This window comes from Epinephelus fuscoguttatus, linkage group LG14 (assembly GCF_011397635.1).
Source record: "Epinephelus fuscoguttatus linkage group LG14, E.fuscoguttatus.final_Chr_v1".
Taxonomy (NCBI): domain Eukaryota; kingdom Metazoa; phylum Chordata; class Actinopteri; order Perciformes; family Serranidae; genus Epinephelus; species Epinephelus fuscoguttatus.
The window spans coordinates 34,824,560-34,840,925 of record NC_064765.1 but is presented as its reverse complement, the minus strand read 5'-3'; the positions used below and the strand labels follow the sequence as shown (position 1 = coordinate 34,840,925).

The 16,366-nt window shown below is 39.5% G+C and overlaps 1 protein-coding gene across 2 annotated transcripts in view; it reads right to left on the bottom strand.

Annotated features, from left to right (window-relative positions):
* Nucleotides 1-991: 991 nt before the first annotated feature.
* The window catches only part of gphna (gephyrin a), a 44,303-nt gene continuing 28,928 nt past the window's right edge, over nt 992-16,366 (bottom strand). For both annotated transcript variants that reach the window (XM_049596253.1, XM_049596252.1), the window contains 13 exons: nt 14,825-14,917; nt 14,473-14,528; nt 13,653-13,772; nt 13,455-13,513; nt 13,199-13,352; nt 12,959-13,080; nt 12,157-12,244; nt 11,858-11,931; nt 11,386-11,450; nt 8,400-8,503; nt 7,561-7,657; nt 5,606-5,744; nt 992-5,515 (listed from right to left, as the gene is read on the bottom strand). In XM_049596253.1, coding sequence (XP_049452210.1) covers nt 5,611-5,744; nt 7,561-7,657; nt 8,400-8,503; nt 11,386-11,450; nt 11,858-11,931; nt 12,157-12,244; nt 12,959-13,080; nt 13,199-13,352; nt 13,455-13,513; nt 13,653-13,772; nt 14,473-14,528; nt 14,825-14,917 — 1,166 coding nt within the window. In that variant the 3' untranslated portion in view covers nt 992-5,515; nt 5,606-5,610. The remainder of the gene's footprint in view (nt 5,516-5,605; nt 5,745-7,560; nt 7,658-8,399; nt 8,504-11,385; nt 11,451-11,857; nt 11,932-12,156; nt 12,245-12,958; nt 13,081-13,198; nt 13,353-13,454; nt 13,514-13,652; nt 13,773-14,472; nt 14,529-14,824; nt 14,918-16,366) is intronic.

The window sequence follows — 16,366 nt, the reverse complement described above, 5'->3', positions numbered from 1 at the left end:
CTGTTCATACTTTATACATATATTGTAGCTTATTCATAAATTCTCCTTACCTTGTATTTGCACATTCTCTCTCTCTCTCTCTCTCTATATATAGATATATATATATACATACATGTTTATAAATATTACTCTTCTGTTTATAGTCTTCTATTTGTGCTTCTGGTTAGATGCTAAACTGAATTTCGTTGTGTACTCTGAATTAGATTAGACTGGAATTAACTGCATTGTCATTGCACAAAACAAAGTAACAGTATTAAGTACAAATAGGGCCACAATGAAGACACAGCCAGTTTTTCAGGAGAACAAGTGTAGCCTTGTTAGGGTAAAAAACTGGTCTGTAGATTTGGGAAGTGATCTAAATTGAGTTTGAATCCCAGGAACAATTCCATTTTCATTGTCATTCACAACATCACAGGCCGAATGACATTTGTCTTTCTAATACAACACAAAAGAAAACCAAAAAGGGTAATTTGCATTCCCTGTGAGTACAAAAATGATAAAAACAAATTCCAATATTCTGCCAAATCTGTTTAAGATAAAACTGATGGAACATGGCCATTCTCACATTTTTTATTAGGGAATTAGTTTATGAAACTTTTATTTGGAGTGTTTGGCCAAAGTATCTGAGTATTTTTATATCACGGTGGAAAGTAAACTAAACAACTGATGCAAAATTATGAAACAGGAAAATCTGATTTATACATATTACTAACTGAAAAGTTGTGTTTAGTTGTATTTGTATATGGAATAATATATTTAGACATTTTTCACAGTCTGTCTGTTAGGGAAGTTGTATCCTACATCTCTTAAGTTATGAAAACAAAATGCCTGTCGATCTAAAATAACTCCATCAGTAGTATTTCCAGCTTTGCACACCTTGTATCACAGCTTTCCCTCATGACTGAAACTAGCAAAATGATTAAATATTCCACATTTTCTGTCATTATATTACAGATAATTAGAAAACAAAGCAACTTGCCCAAACAGAAGGTACAGAATAATCAGGATTATTTTTATTAATTCATCTTCAGTTTCAATAATATCATTACAGAAAAAAACATCCTCTTCATTATATTTATACAGTAGTAGTAGAATGCTGTGTCATTGCTTCATTACAAGTGCTGGTCATAGTTTATAGTGTGTGCAGTGTGACACTGAGTTCAGTCCAGTGTTACGAATCACTCAGTACAAAGGCAGTTTAACAATAACCTGCTTCTTCTTACTCAAATGGATCTATCTGGGTTTGATTGGTCCTCCTTGGGCAGGTGCCAGGACGTGCTCTGATGCTGTGTTCATGTCATAATGGGTTTAGCGTAATTATGACCTGCCTAAAAAATGTGGGAAGCATTTTAATTGAATACTTTTAAAAAAAAAAAAAAACAAAAACAAAAAAACAACAACATAATTTGGATGTGGTCCTTATAGCGAATAAATGTCTGCCTTTAAACTATTACAATAAAGTCACCCTGTTCTTCCTCTTTGTCTAACATGACATGAACCCAGCATGAGCCATTGATAGATATATGGTGCATTTGAGGTAACTGGGAAGTTTCTGACATCTGAGCTAGAGGAATATATGAGAAGACAGTGTTGGTACCAAAGCTTGGACTTTGAAAACTGCTCTCACGTGCCAAAAATCGCATCGAGAACTGCCATGAATGTAACATATAGTCAGATCAGAAGTCCTGCCCAGGTGCTGCACCCCTCGTCTCATGCCTGGAATGAAACCTGCCCAAAGAGAATGACACGCCCCCTTTTATGGGCATGCAAGTGTGGAGAGGGAGGGGAGGAAAAAAGGAAGATGAAGAAGAGAGGGAGGAACGAGGGGAGGGGTGGAGGAAGACTGCATCAGCCTGTCAGGAGAGGGGTCAAAGCTCAGAAGTTGTGACTAGTGCTGCATTAAGGTCAAAGAGGAAAGGTCGTAGACATGAGCTTCGGATCTGGAAGTTAACACTTGATATCTGTGGGGTTAACTGAAGCGTGAAGACTATCAGCAGCAAGGAAAAACACCAATGATGTCATCTTTAGTACCAATAAATTCAAATAAGTACCAGAGTTTTATACCATTATTCCAATATGACCTGAACGCAGCATTCCACCTTTGACCGAGTGGGTTTGTTTGGCACTGATTACACTGATAGGAAGAATATGAGGAACTAGAGGAGTTAAGGTATGGTGCATTGGTGAATGCTTGGGACTCACAGATTGCATATGATGCATTTGGACGGTCCTTGTTAATTGGTAAACAATTTAAGTTTCAGTGTTGAATCAGCAGGATACAGCAGCCAACCAGCCTACTACCTTGTTAATGCTAATAATAAACTAAGCTTCTTCTTTTTTTTTCTTTTTTTTGTGGGCTAACTATCAAACAAGGTCTTCTTTATATCTCAGTGTTGCTCAGACTATGTACAGTACATTGAGAGAAAAGCAGTCAAATGATGTCGTTTATTTTACAGCCTTGAACTGTGTTGATTCTTTTGACTTTAACAAGCACCTTAACACTGTCATGGTAGAAATACACCAGTTGTGTAGTTTACGAGCACCTGAACGCGACACCCTGCTTTCAAGTGATGTCGGGTCGGAGTTTTCTCTGAGTTGGGAAAACAGTATGTCACAACTCACTCAAACGACTCTTTCGTTCATGTTTGTATGGTATGAAAAGAAATGGGGGCAGCCGGAAGCCAGCCTTTTGAGACTAGCTGTCGGTTAGGTATAGTTATTCATCTTTGGCTACTTAAAGAATAATCTGATGATATTCTAGATTTTTCTTACTGTCAACAAATCACACAAAAAGACCCGGTGATCTGATCATTCGAATAAGTGCTGTGTGTGTGTATCAAAGCTTCTTCCTCTGTGCCACAGAGCGCAATTGTTGTCCAAAGGCTATTGAAAACACATCAAAGAGCCACACTGTTGCACTGGGTGACATGTTCCTCCATTACCGTAAACACACACACACATACACTGTTGTTGATCTGGACTAAATCCCACATACACTGCAAAAGAAAATTGTTTTAACTTTAAAAAGTTAATATCGAGGCTGCTGTAAAATTTTAAGTTGACTCAATTGAAGAAGACAAGTTGAGGTAATTTCGTAATGATTCCACACAAATATATTTGTTCTGCTGTACTTAAGTATTTTAGTTATGTAAACTTAATGATTTACCATTCAGACATCAAATTGTTCAGTGCTTTAAGGATATTTATGATAGTATTCATTATTTTCTATCAGTACAGTGCAGTCCATTTGACCTGAAAGCCTTTTCATGCAGTTAATTTAAACTTCCAGGTCTGACATATACCTTCTGCTACTCCAAATACTCAAATACGCACCATATGTATAATAATCCGTGGCTAAAAATAGTTCCCCACAAGTATGCAGTGCTTGCTAAAAATATAAGGCCCAGCTGTTTTATGAGATTACTCAGCCTTTTTTTTTTTTTTTACTTGGAGCTTTTTTAAGGAAAAGTTTGATTTTTTGGTAAAGAATCCTATCAAAGTTAGATTAAAAAAAGGCAGATCTTTTAACATGAAGCTCTTTCTACCACTTTCACATCTGTCACCAAATATGAAGCTGAAGCCGGCAGCCAGTTAGCTTAGCTTAGCATTAGGACTGGAAACAAGAGGAAACAGCTTGCGTGGCTCTGTCTGAAGACAACACAATCCAGCATCTCTAAAGCTCATGAATACCCTTTGCCCATCAAAATTAGTGTATATGCAAGTTTTTTAAATGTGGGAAAACCTGCTAAAATAGGCTAAGACTCCTTTGCCATTGCTAGTAGACCAGAGCCGGCAGACGAGTATGCCTTTTTTTGTGTGTTACGTTCAACCCCACAGATGCACCAAAAAAAAAGGTTCACACACAGCAGAAAGCAGCATGGAGGCCGGTGAAAATGTTACAGCGGTTGCTTTGTTTTTGTTTGTTTGTTTCTGTTACTTATTAAGTCTCTTTCAAACTTGGTAGTGATCAAATCTGAAATGATGTTCGAGCAATGGTTGGACAGAAACAGATGAAATTTGTGGCAGCTCATCGTTGCATCGCTCCGCAAAAGGGGCAAAAATGAGCATGTTCACCCGTATATCCATCGTTGCCTGTACAAGCTGATAAATTCCCATGACTACTGCAGAGTAGTTTGTCACGTGAATAAAGGCATTTTGTAACCTTTCCCACTAAAGACAAAAGACAAATGCTAATGAGTTTTGTCCAGTGAGGGAGGGGCTTTATATTGGTTGTCTAATTTGTTCAAAAATTTAAGTATAAAAATGCCAATCTGTGTTGGTAGGCAGATTTAGTTAAAAGAGATATTATTATTGGTCATTTTATGGGATTTGTTGATAAAAAGAAAAACATAAAATATCGCAATATCCTCTAATAGCTGTAAAAATGCAAATACCGCATTTATCAAAGACTATTTCAATTCTGTACTGTATGTTTTATGGTGTAAACTATACACTCGTGTAAATCAAACACCACTTGAGTGCAGGGTTGGGGTTATACCAATAGTGTTTATGTGGCCCACCTGGGATGGAAGTTCCTCCCTGACTACAGATCTTAGAAATCATTATGTATTTTATTATAACAATTACGATTATATCTGATGTCAGACCACAGAAATCATCCCAGTGTGGTGAGGATTTCAGTCAATGAGTTGTGCCTCACCCTGCCTTAAAGCCAAGCCACTGACCCACCTAAGAGAGTTTCATGGCTTTCATTGAGAGTCATGATGAGTTTTAGTGTCTTAGTATGGTTTGAAAATGTTATACCTAGAGAAAAAAAAACCCAAAAACAAATATCCTTGTATTTTTTTTTTCCTTTTTTTAGCAAAAAAGTCATTTTTTACTGTACTGGCACAAACTATATCAGCAGCTTCAATCAAAAGATGTTTTTATAAGTCTTTAGTTCATTTTCTGTCAATACTGATGTTAGGGTCAGTGTGTTTCAGGAAGAGATGTAGTGATACTGCAGGGAGGGGGTATCAAGGAGTTTCTATATTTGGGTAGAGGATGCCAGAGCAGAAAAGAGGAAGAAGAGAGAAAGAAGGGGGAGAGAAAAGGAAAAAAGATCAGGAGGAGTGGAGGAAGGAGGACAAAGTCTCTATATCTCTATATCTACCAGGGAAAAATGTCGAACGCACAAAGCAAATGAACAGGAGAGAAGAGGGCATGATTACTACTAAGATGATAATATTCAATCAGAACCATGATAATAATAATAAATAGAATATTAATTAAGAATATTAATAATCATTATCATCAGGATAATAATAATAATATTACAGAATAAATCTCATATTTTATATTTTTTTTCACATTTTTTCTCCATTGAAATACAGTGATCTCCTCAGAGCAGACCAATGAGGTTTCAGCCTCCGCTGGCTCCGATTGGCTGTTGCATATGACATCACAGCTAATGGCGACCAGGTAGACATGCATCACTTCCTGCCCCCGCCCGTTTCCTGTCCAGACAGGAAGTCCTGGCACTGCCATGGTAATCGGTAGCGAGTGACATTGAAGTCTGGGGAGGAAATATTTTGGTGTTAAAGTAAAATACGTGACCTGTGAGACTGGAGGTGACTTGGATAAACTCGATGAGAATGTAAGGTACCTGCATCATAGCCGTCCGATGACCATGACGTCCACAACCTCGCCCTTATGCAGCTCCACGTACTGCTCTGTTTTCGGAGGCAACATCAGCAGACCATTGGCGCTACGCATTGACATTAGCCTGCTGGATACCTGGTTGCCTGGAGACAGAGGGACAGAGTGTTTATGTGTGAGCCTGTGTTATTACCCTATTTTAAAAATTAATATATACATAATATAACTTTGATTCTAACATTTAATACACAACATCATTTTTGTTTCAATCAGTGTTTACATGTGTAATGTCCCTTCCTTAAACTAACGACTTCATTTCTGGTTGGTCCACCAATAATTAAAGGGACAGTTCACCCTAACATCAAAAATACATATTTTCCCTGTTATCTGTAGGGCCATTTATCAAACTAGATTGTCTTGGTGTAAGTGTTGGAGATACCAGCCGTAGAGATGTCTGCCTTTTCTCCAGTATAATAGAACTAGATGGCATTTAGCTTGTAGTGCTCAGAGACAAAAAATACATTAGAAAAACTCAACAGCAATGTCTCTTTCCAGAAATCAAAACCTGGTTACTCAAGATAATCCACTGACCTTGTTGTGAGCAGTTTCATGTAGGAACTATTTTCTACAGTACTACACCTGCCAGCCATATCACTATGCAGAAGGAAGAGTGCATCTACTCATGGACGAGAGACTTGTGCTCATGACAACATGAGATGTAAACATTAATGGCATCCTTTTTGGCTGAGCTGTAATGTTAGCTAGCTCTGTGGTGCACGCTTCCTTCTGTGTGGTGTATTGGCGCTTGTTGCCCTTTTTAGCCTCAACATCTCAGGCAGCCAAAGGAGCTGCATGTGTCTCGGTTTCTGTGTGAAAGAATCAGGTCGTCTTACACAAAAACATGTTATTCAGACCAAGTTGTGGTATTCAGCCTTTCACTCTCAGTTCCCAGTGAACATGGACAGTAAACTTGTCTGGAGGTACAGACAAAATACTGTGTGTTTATGAAAAGACACCTGCTAAGGATAAGAACTAAGGATGTTGTGACTCATGACTGCCCGTACAAGTACTGGTGATGGAACGTTTTTTCTCCATCTCTTGGCTGACCAGCTTTGGGTTCCATCTGCAAAAACATTAACATGAATATTGCAAAGACAAATTTGCTCTTTGTGATCTCTAGACTGCCATCACAAACGTAGTGATGCAGCTGGCGGATGTAGTTCAGTAGAAACAAAATAGTTCCTACATGAAACTGCTCACAACAAGGTCAGTGGATTATCTTGAGTAACCAGGTCATGATTTTTGGAAAGTGACATTGCTGTTGAGTTTTTCAAATGTATTTTTTTTGGCACTTTGAGCACCACAAGCTGAGTGTCATCTAGTTTGATTATATCTGAAAGAAGGCAGACATCTTTACGGCCTTTATCTCAATTTTTGTGATTTTTAGGGTGAACTGTCCTTTTAATGTCCCATCAAAATGGACACCATTTTCACAACACCATCTGTTATATGGTGGGTTCTGAGTATATAGATATTGCTGTTACCTTTGCACACTGTGCATTAGACATTTTATTCATTCATTATCCGTAACCGCTTATCCTGTTAAGGGTCGCAGGTAGGCTGGAGCCTATCTCAGCTGACACTGGGCAAGACGCATGGTACACCCTGGACAGCTCGCCAGACACAGGGCTGACACACAGAGACAGACAACTACTGATGCTCACATTAACACCTACAGTTAATTTAGAGTCACCAGTTAACGTAACCTGCATGTTCTCTCCGTGTCTCACACAAAGTCCAGGCAGAAGGGCCCCAGCCGGCTGGTGGGTTCAAAACCAGAATTTATTTGACATTTTGTAATACATATATTTTTCCGAGGTGGCTGTGATATTACTGTGATGGTACACCACAGATATAGTGGAGTCACTGATGTGTGTGTGTGTATGTATGTCTGGTGCTTACCTGTGCTTTGTGCCCAAGGCAGTGGCTCCTGGTGATGCCAGGTGAGAATACAGCGGTGGTACTCTGGTCTGGGATCCAGCTTCACGTCACAGGAAAGCTGAAATACACATAAACGATGAAAAATGATAAATGATTTTAATTGGACAAAAAGATCAATACCTTTCTACTGTCTGCACACTACATATGAAGCAGTTTAAACAAATTAGATATAACGTGTTTGTTCTGACCTAGCTCATAAAGGGAAAGGGACGCAACATAAAACCAGATCTCTTAGGTGAAATAAAGGTATTAACAAAGGAGTTTGGTAACTGATAGAAAACAAAATGTGAGGCAAACTACAAAGAAAAAAGGGCTTGTGGATGCTGTTCAATAAGTACCTCAGAATTAACTTTGACAAAATGTAATTCAATAATTAATAATACACCTTAAAACAATGATGAGAGGCATTAAAGGCAATCAGTGAGCTTAATGCCCAGTTCAGATGAAGGATTGGCTATGAGACGAGTTGAAACAGGCAGCTACTTGCAATGCGCCGTTCTGCAATGTTGGGCTCTTAGATACATTTTCTAAACAGTGGATTTTTCATTTGGGATAAATAGTTGTCAGTTACTTAATGTAACACAATAAGATGATACATTATCGATCACCCGTACGTATGTTCTGCTTTATCTTGGCCTCTCTACAGTGAGGGCAAAGGTCAGTCGGAACTTGTAGGAGTTCTGTGTACTGATAGGTTACTTATCAGCTTGGGTTGGTGAAATTCTGTGTGTGTGTGTGTGTGTGTGTGTGTGTGTGTGTGTGTGTGTGAGAGAGAGAGAGAGAGAGAGTGTATGGGTTACCCTAGCTTTAATAATTGTAGGTCTAGGGTCCAGTATGCCTTGCATCTTCCTCAGAGCAGGAATCACAAACAGGTTACATGTCACCACTGCAGACACTGGGTTACCTGGAAAATAACACAATTCTGGGTCAGTAAGGAAACTGTACAGAAGAACACCCGCAAACCACTCACTACAAAGCCAGATAATTAGTCAATATTTAATAGAATTTATAGTAGTGCATACACAGGATCTACTATATGTATACACTAATATTTAGCACTGTCTTGCACCGTCTCCATTTGCATTAAACATATTATTCCTCTGTGTGTGTGTGTGTGTGTGTGTGTGTGTTAGCTGTTGATGTCTCTTCACACCAGTGTAACCCAGACACATTCAAGTAAATGTACAGTATCACTTTAAATATATCTTGCTGTAATAGTCATAACAACACAGGAGACCTTGTACCAAAGCTTGGGGTTCAGGGTTAGAACTTAATAGTTCATATTGGTGTGACCATTAACTGCCTGTGATCACTTATTTAGTGTTTTACTACAGCGTGTTACACAATACAGATGTCATTGGGGGTCACACGGGTACAGAAACTGACTGAGCGACGTAATTTCAAATTCCTGGGCTACATATTTTAGCTTCCTGACACTATAACAGTGACAACACCTGCATAGTGTCAAAGGTGTGATTTCTTAAGGCAACAGTAAAGTGACCTTTTAACATATGTGCAAACAGAAACCCTGAAATTGTACACCTTGTACATTTTTGGTTCATAGCTTATGTTCACTGCAATACCCATGACATCTTGCATTAGAATGTTTTAGCCATAATATCTCATGCTGTTTGGGGTAAAAGGTAATTTAGAAAATATAAGGACATCTTTCTCCCAAGCTGGTGAAAGTGGGGTCTGTGCACTCAGAGGTCATTTATGGGTAACTGCTGGTTGAGTTTAAGGACCTACTTCCTCTAGGCACAGCGGTTAACACTTGTCTTGCCTGGGTCGTACTTGGGGCAACAACCTCCAGCAGGAAGGGCCCGGTCTCTCTGGAGTTGAAGTTTTCTTTAATAACAATAGCAGCACATACACAGTGCCAGACTGGAGCAAAGACCAACACACTCCAAATCACAGGGGTCCAACTGCAGCCACAGGACACACTATACTGTAGGATTCCTTACATTACCATGGCAACATACTGACATCCAGCACTGAAAACAACAGTGCAACTGAGACAAAGTTTTAAACAGCACAGCAGTAAAGGACTGCTGTGCTATAGTCAGAGAGAGACTGGTGGTTCTATAAGGGCTTTGTAAGCCAATATATTATGCAGATATACAAAATCTTGTTGTTGGCAGCTCTTCAAAGGACAGTTCTGCCCATTGCTAGCCCTTTTAATCTTTTCATTGTTTTCCACTGTATCAGTAGATCCAAGCAAAAACAATGTCAGTTGCTTCAGTGAAGCGCAGAGGGAGAGACTGCATGTGGTGAAATTTACTTGGAGTAACTTGCAAGGAACTTGTTGGAGTAACAAGCTACACTGAATTACAAAAGGTAGTAAAAGCCCATAACACTTTGGAAAACATTCACAAGGTAAGGTTAAAAGTTTAATACAAATGCAAACACTTAAGTGTTTTTGTTTTAGACCTGCGACAGAGCTATCCAAGTTTCACTCAAAATGCTGCATGCAGCTCCAACGCAGAGTAAAGAGCAACATACACAGATCTATACAATCAACACAGTTTGAAGGTGGACACCCAAGATTTGCGTCACCAATCCAGTATCTGATCAGATGTCTCCCCTTCTGTTCAATTAGATATGACGTTAAAGAATGGCCAGAAAAGTGTTTTTCACAGAACATTATGATGTCACAGTGAAGCTTATCTTTGACCTACAAGATATAAAATGTCTTCACTTCATCATTATATCCTATTAGACATTTGTGTCAAAATGATATCATAATTAGGGTATGAATTCTTGAGTTATGGCTAAAAACATGTTTTGTGTGGTCACAGTGATCCTTGACCTTTGACCACCAAATTCTAATCAGGTCATCGTTGACACCAAGTGGATGTTGGTGTCAAATTTGAAGAAATTCACTCATGGTGTTCTTGAGATATTTTGTTCACAGGAATGGGATGGATGTACAAATGTATGGACGTACAGTTGGACAACCCGAAAACATGATGACTCTCATGTTATCGCTGACTTGGAGGCATTAAAACAATATCAAGTTAAAAACAAAAGAGTCTAAACAGAAGAACTAAATTCCTTAAACAATACATCAGCCAAGCCATACCATAAACAAACAATACACAGCATGGATGAGGACAGCCAGAGTACAGACACATAAGACAGGGGTTGATGCTACATGTGGGTACAGGGCTGGAGAAAAAAAATAGGAATGGCCGATGTTGACTGCACTGGCAACACAGGACGCTAACGTAGTAGCGAATCAGTGGGTAAGTCTGGGCACCCATTTACCGTGTGGACTGACTCAAGTCTAGCTTAAGCAGGTCAGATGGTCAGAGTACACTCCCTGGAGGTTTGGCTGCCACACTGCTGGCTTGAATGAGTCACATCCGTGTCAATATTTGCAAGATGCCTTTATGATAGTGTCACTGTGGCCAGTAAAACTTAAGCTGCATCTGTAACCATCATGGGTGTGCCTGCTACCTGAGTGCTGCTGAGTTTCACATGCTAGTGTCAATTTAGTAAGTAACCCTAAATAAATTCTCAATGTAGTGTGATGTACTGACAAACTGCACTTAACTCCTTTCCAGTGTGCCTACTGGTGCAAAGGGTCAGGTGACACAAAGCAAATGGGACATGGCTTCAGATGAATAATCTTGGCTGGCCTTGAACCAAAGAAACACCAAATAGACCATCAGGGCAAAGCAGTGGGATGTCAGAGATGGTCCAGGGGATTGGACAACAAGGAGATACACACTTACTGACACCCAAACAACACATGACCGATTACTTGAGACATAAATATATTACCTGGCAGAGCAAAGATGAGTTTCCGTGCTCCATCAATGTCAACTGTGGCAAAGGTAGTAGGAAGACTGAGGAACAGAAACCCACAGGTCGTTAGTTTTCCTCCAGACTTCATAAAAGTACAAGAAGCAGTGCTAGCATTAGTAATAACACTATAATCATAGGCAATAGTGGTAGCAGCAGTAGTAGAAGAAGAAGCAAAATAAGTGTAATAGTAGTTAAAGCATATTAGCAGTAGTAGAAGTAGTAGTTGATGGGGCAGCAGTAGAATGAGGACTAGCAATAGTACTTTTGTAGTGACTAATAAATACAGTGAAAGTTGCAGTAGTAGTGGCAGTAGAAAGTGCAGCAGCATCAGTACGAAAATATATGAATGAGTTTGTGTTATTTATCACCAGGGATCAATAAGAAAACGAGTTTGCATATAGAAAAAAAACATTCCCCCATTACACATTACCCCCGTCCCCAATCTCACCCTGGCTTCATGAAGACTCGTCCAAAGTGGATCTGAGCATGAAGGTCAATATCCAGCACCTGCTTTAGGTAGTCCTGATAAGACACACAAACAGACAGATGGAGAGTAACAAACTGTGAGACTGTACTGTTTTATATATGTTGTTAGAGCAGAAAACAAACCTGGAGGATAAACAGTACGCAAACAAATATACTGTGAAAAAAGGCTGGAAAGAATTTGGCTTCTTCCTTATGAAAGATCAGAATATCTACTCAGCATGTCAGTCAATGAGAGGAGCTTGATCTTAGGTGAGAAGTTACCTTCTCTCCCATGGACACACCCCCTGAGGTGATGATGACATCGGCGCGACTGATTCCCTCATGGAGAGCTGACAGCAAGTCATCAGGGCTGCAAACACAAGTATGAAACATTAAACTTTACCAAGTTGTGTTACTCAGCCTTCTGTGGCTGTGAAGGATATTCATTTCGTAAGTCTGAGAAAATAACCTTGTTGATGTCACAGTGATGTTAACGGGATTATATTGGATTGGGCTTTAAAACTGAATACTTCATCCACAACATGACCATTTATATATATCAATCACAGTAACACATCACCCTGTGTTATGTCGAATTTGTGAAGTAAATGCAGTTTTTCTCACATGCCTCCACGGTGAATGAAGAAAACCAGAGAAAATTCTTGATGAATTTAAGTAAACAGGGTCCATGTTATAACAAAAGCAAAACTATATCAAAACATCTGTTTAATAACTGTTCACAATTCACAGTTCAATTCAATTTAATCGTATTTAAGTATATTCAAATGTTGGAGAGCACTGAGCATAAATGAAACTTGGATTTTACTGCATGAGTTGTGTAAGGGTTTGTAACAGATGTCTTAATATAGTTTTGCTGTTGTTAAACTCCCACTTTTGGATATGCTTATTAGTTTTATTATTAGTTATTTTGTATAACATTTTTGTTCTTTTAGCCCTTTTCTTTGTAACAGGCTTTATCTACATCAGTCTGCTGCAGTAAGCAGTTTCCAACATTTCCCAGTGTGCCTGTGCCAGGGACAGGGCATGAACTTCTTCGATTTGTATAAGCCTAAAATGCTCCTACTTGTCTCCAACGATGCCCAAGTTGATGGTGGGATATCCGTGTTCCTGGATAGTGGACAGCAGAGTTGAGCGGTTGGAGTCTCGGATTTTCCCTGGGTGGAGGTCATCCTCTGGATTCAACAGCTACACACACACAAACACAGAGGAGCTCAACTGGTATCTTGAGTAGAGACACAAAAATCTAAATGCAAAGATCAAAAGAAAAGTCTGTGTGTATTTCCATCCGTTGGTGTGTATGTACCTCGTTTCCAGTGGACATGACGGCCACCACAGGGAACTTGTGCACGCTGACCTCAGTCACTCCCACTGTAGCCAGCAGGCCGATCTCTGACGGGCCCATATGTGTCCCTTTAGCCAACACACACTCCCCTCGCCTGATGTCATGACCTATTGGCCTGTACAGACACACACACACACACGTTATAATCAGAATTAGCCAGCAGCTCTGATAAATATTAGCCTCCACTTATTTCCTTTAGCAGAATGTTTGTTTTTACCTGATGTCCTGTCCGGGACGGGCCTGGACCATAATCCTCACCTCCAGCTCCTCAGTGCCCTGAAATACACAGGCCTGTCAGTATCACCATACCTGCTAACAAAACACAACCTGTCCAGACACAGTGGTGAAGAAATGCCACCACCGAGCCCACTGGCAAGCACAAAAATTCAAACTAGACAGAATAAAGGTGACTTACATCCTCAGACTCCCTCAGAAGCTCTGTATCTTCCACCTGGACCACAGCGTCGGCTCCACAAGGAATCGGAGCCCCGGTTGTCACCCTCATCACCTGACCTGGCATCACTGTATGGGTGGGCTGCACACAAACACACACACACACACAGCTTATTGATGCTGATGCAAATTTATTACCACAAGATAACTACCAACATTAGTGGAATAACATGATCAGACTTTTAATGTCTCCACACACGTAAACTCAGTCATAAAACACACCATCTGCCTCTAAGTTTTGATTTGTCAGTACTGTGTGTTCACGTCATGCAGCTCTGCAGCAACCAGACGTCTAATGATTTCCTGGAGGAAGCTCGCTCCGTAGACATTTATACATAGGGGTGATACTTATACATTTTTTTTAGCAAGATCATTTTCACAAAACAAGAGAAAGCTATCATTAGGTTATAAACGAGCTACACCAAAGCTGCATGACTTCAACATCACCACAACAAGGAGGATGTAAAAAAAATAAATGTTGAGCATGATGACGTTTGTAGTCTCATTCAGCCACTTGTTAGCAACTACCTTTTTAAGACATGTCAAAGCTTCAAAATTCACGATCGGGGTATTTACTGATGTATTTTATGTTGTACTAGTACTTGTAGTGAAGGTAGTATATTTATTTAGCAGTGTGACTTAATGCTTGATATAGATGGTGGGATTCGTAGACGTGCTAATAGTTGTGTTGTTAGCAGTGCTAGCTCCTGTGCTGTAATACCTATAGTACTAGGTTTTATTATTTATTACTGTAACATAAGTGTTAGTGTATTAGAGCTGACCTGTTGTCCAGCCTGTGATTCTCCCATGATGAAGCGATCTCCTGGGCCGTCAGCAGCTACAGGTCAATGACAGTGTTATTGATTAGTTTAATTATTTCAATTAGACCATGACTATTAATTTTTAAACTCAAGTGGCAGCCAAAAGGACAGTCTATATAGAGAATACTGTGTGAAGAAGTTGCTTTTTAATTAATTCAGTGCCAACCAGTGAATAAATGTAAATCCACAGATGAGTGTAGATGTCAGTTAAGCCACATTTAATGGCATTGTGACAGATCCTGGTTTACATTTATACCCCTGATATAATGTTAATCTTACGCTGTATAGTAACAGATAGTATTAGTGGTCTCACCTCGTACAGCGTAGCCATCTTTAACGGAAGCAGGGAATGGAGGAAGGTTGTCTTTGGCATAGATGTCCTGAGCAAGCACTCGACCCAAACCGTCTAAAAGAGTGAGCCCAAGCTGAGTCAGTAACAGCAAACACTACGATCATACCAACAACACACACTGGGCCTCATGCATCCTAAGTGATACCCGAACACATTTCCTCTTATTTTGTCCATATTCATGATTTGTTCTTATTTTCTTTGTACCAACTGATTTCTGGGATTCACCAATGTTTTCTTATTTTTGCTCTTCTCTAAGGTACGAGAAAATTGTACGAGCGGCTGACAGCACTTTAACCAAGATGAGAAAAAAACATCTTGTTTTCACAGCCCACAAATTATTTGTCCAACGTGAAAAAATATTTTTAAATTTGAAGAACATAAAAAACTAAAAGACTACTGGTCCACTGATCCCAAAGAAGACTATGAAAAGCCTTGGATGATACTGTGTTCAGTTTCTGAATAGCTTCCATACACAGAGAGCACTTCTTAGAGATCGCACAGATTGGTTTGATGAGGTGGATGAATGGCTGCTAAGCTGTTTCAGACTGACAAGAGCGCTGCTTTTAAAACCATTTTGTTTCATTTCAGTCCCTATGCATCTATCTGCTGAATTTTTTTTTTCTGCACTCAGCACTTTTACTTTTAATACTTAATACATTTTCCTAATTGTACTTACAATGTTTTCCTTAAGTAACATTTTCAATGCAGGATTTTTACTAGAGTAGATTTTTGAAAGTGTGGTATTAGTAGTTTTACTTATATAGATATATATATATATATTTTCACTGCTGGAAAGATGGTCTTTTCATTAAACCAGGCTGTCTAAGATGCAGAAGGATGCAAATACTTTTGAAATTAACTACATGATCAGAGAAAACATGGAAAAAGAGACTGTGGCATTTACTTTTACTCAAGAGGTAGAAAACCTACAAGTACTAGAATGCTCTGCTCTGCACCGGACCAATAACACTCTGGCTGGTAGGAGATGTAATGCGAATTTGGCCATTTAACACAATGATAGCCGTCTGGGAACAAAAAATCTCAAATTATAGTTAAATGGAGACAAGAACTAGTGAGCGCACTTACAGGATCTTGGTTTATTTTGTTGAGTGCTGCTTAGTTTTACCGTTTGATCTCTTTTTTTTTCAGCCTTTGTTTTTATTGTGCAGAAAATAGTATGGTGCCCACTTCCTGTTCACAAAGTGTCGCTATTACAGCTAAACAGTGCACTAAAAGTGCAGTTACAAAATCTTGATCGGCACTGTCTAGTATTACAGTTTGACTGGAGTTTGGAGTTTGAGAGAGTGAAAGGCAGGTCTGTCTCTTGTGTCAGCATGGGTGGCGGGTATTACGGAAATGCAGAAGTACAGCCTATACTTCAAGCAACAGCCTGGGAGGACAGCGAAACTCTGCCAGATGACCTATTTTGCATCATCCGCATCACCCAGTGGAGTTTTGCTGAGAGCAGTGCAGAGGGATCTAGGTCCTGGTTACATGAAGGGA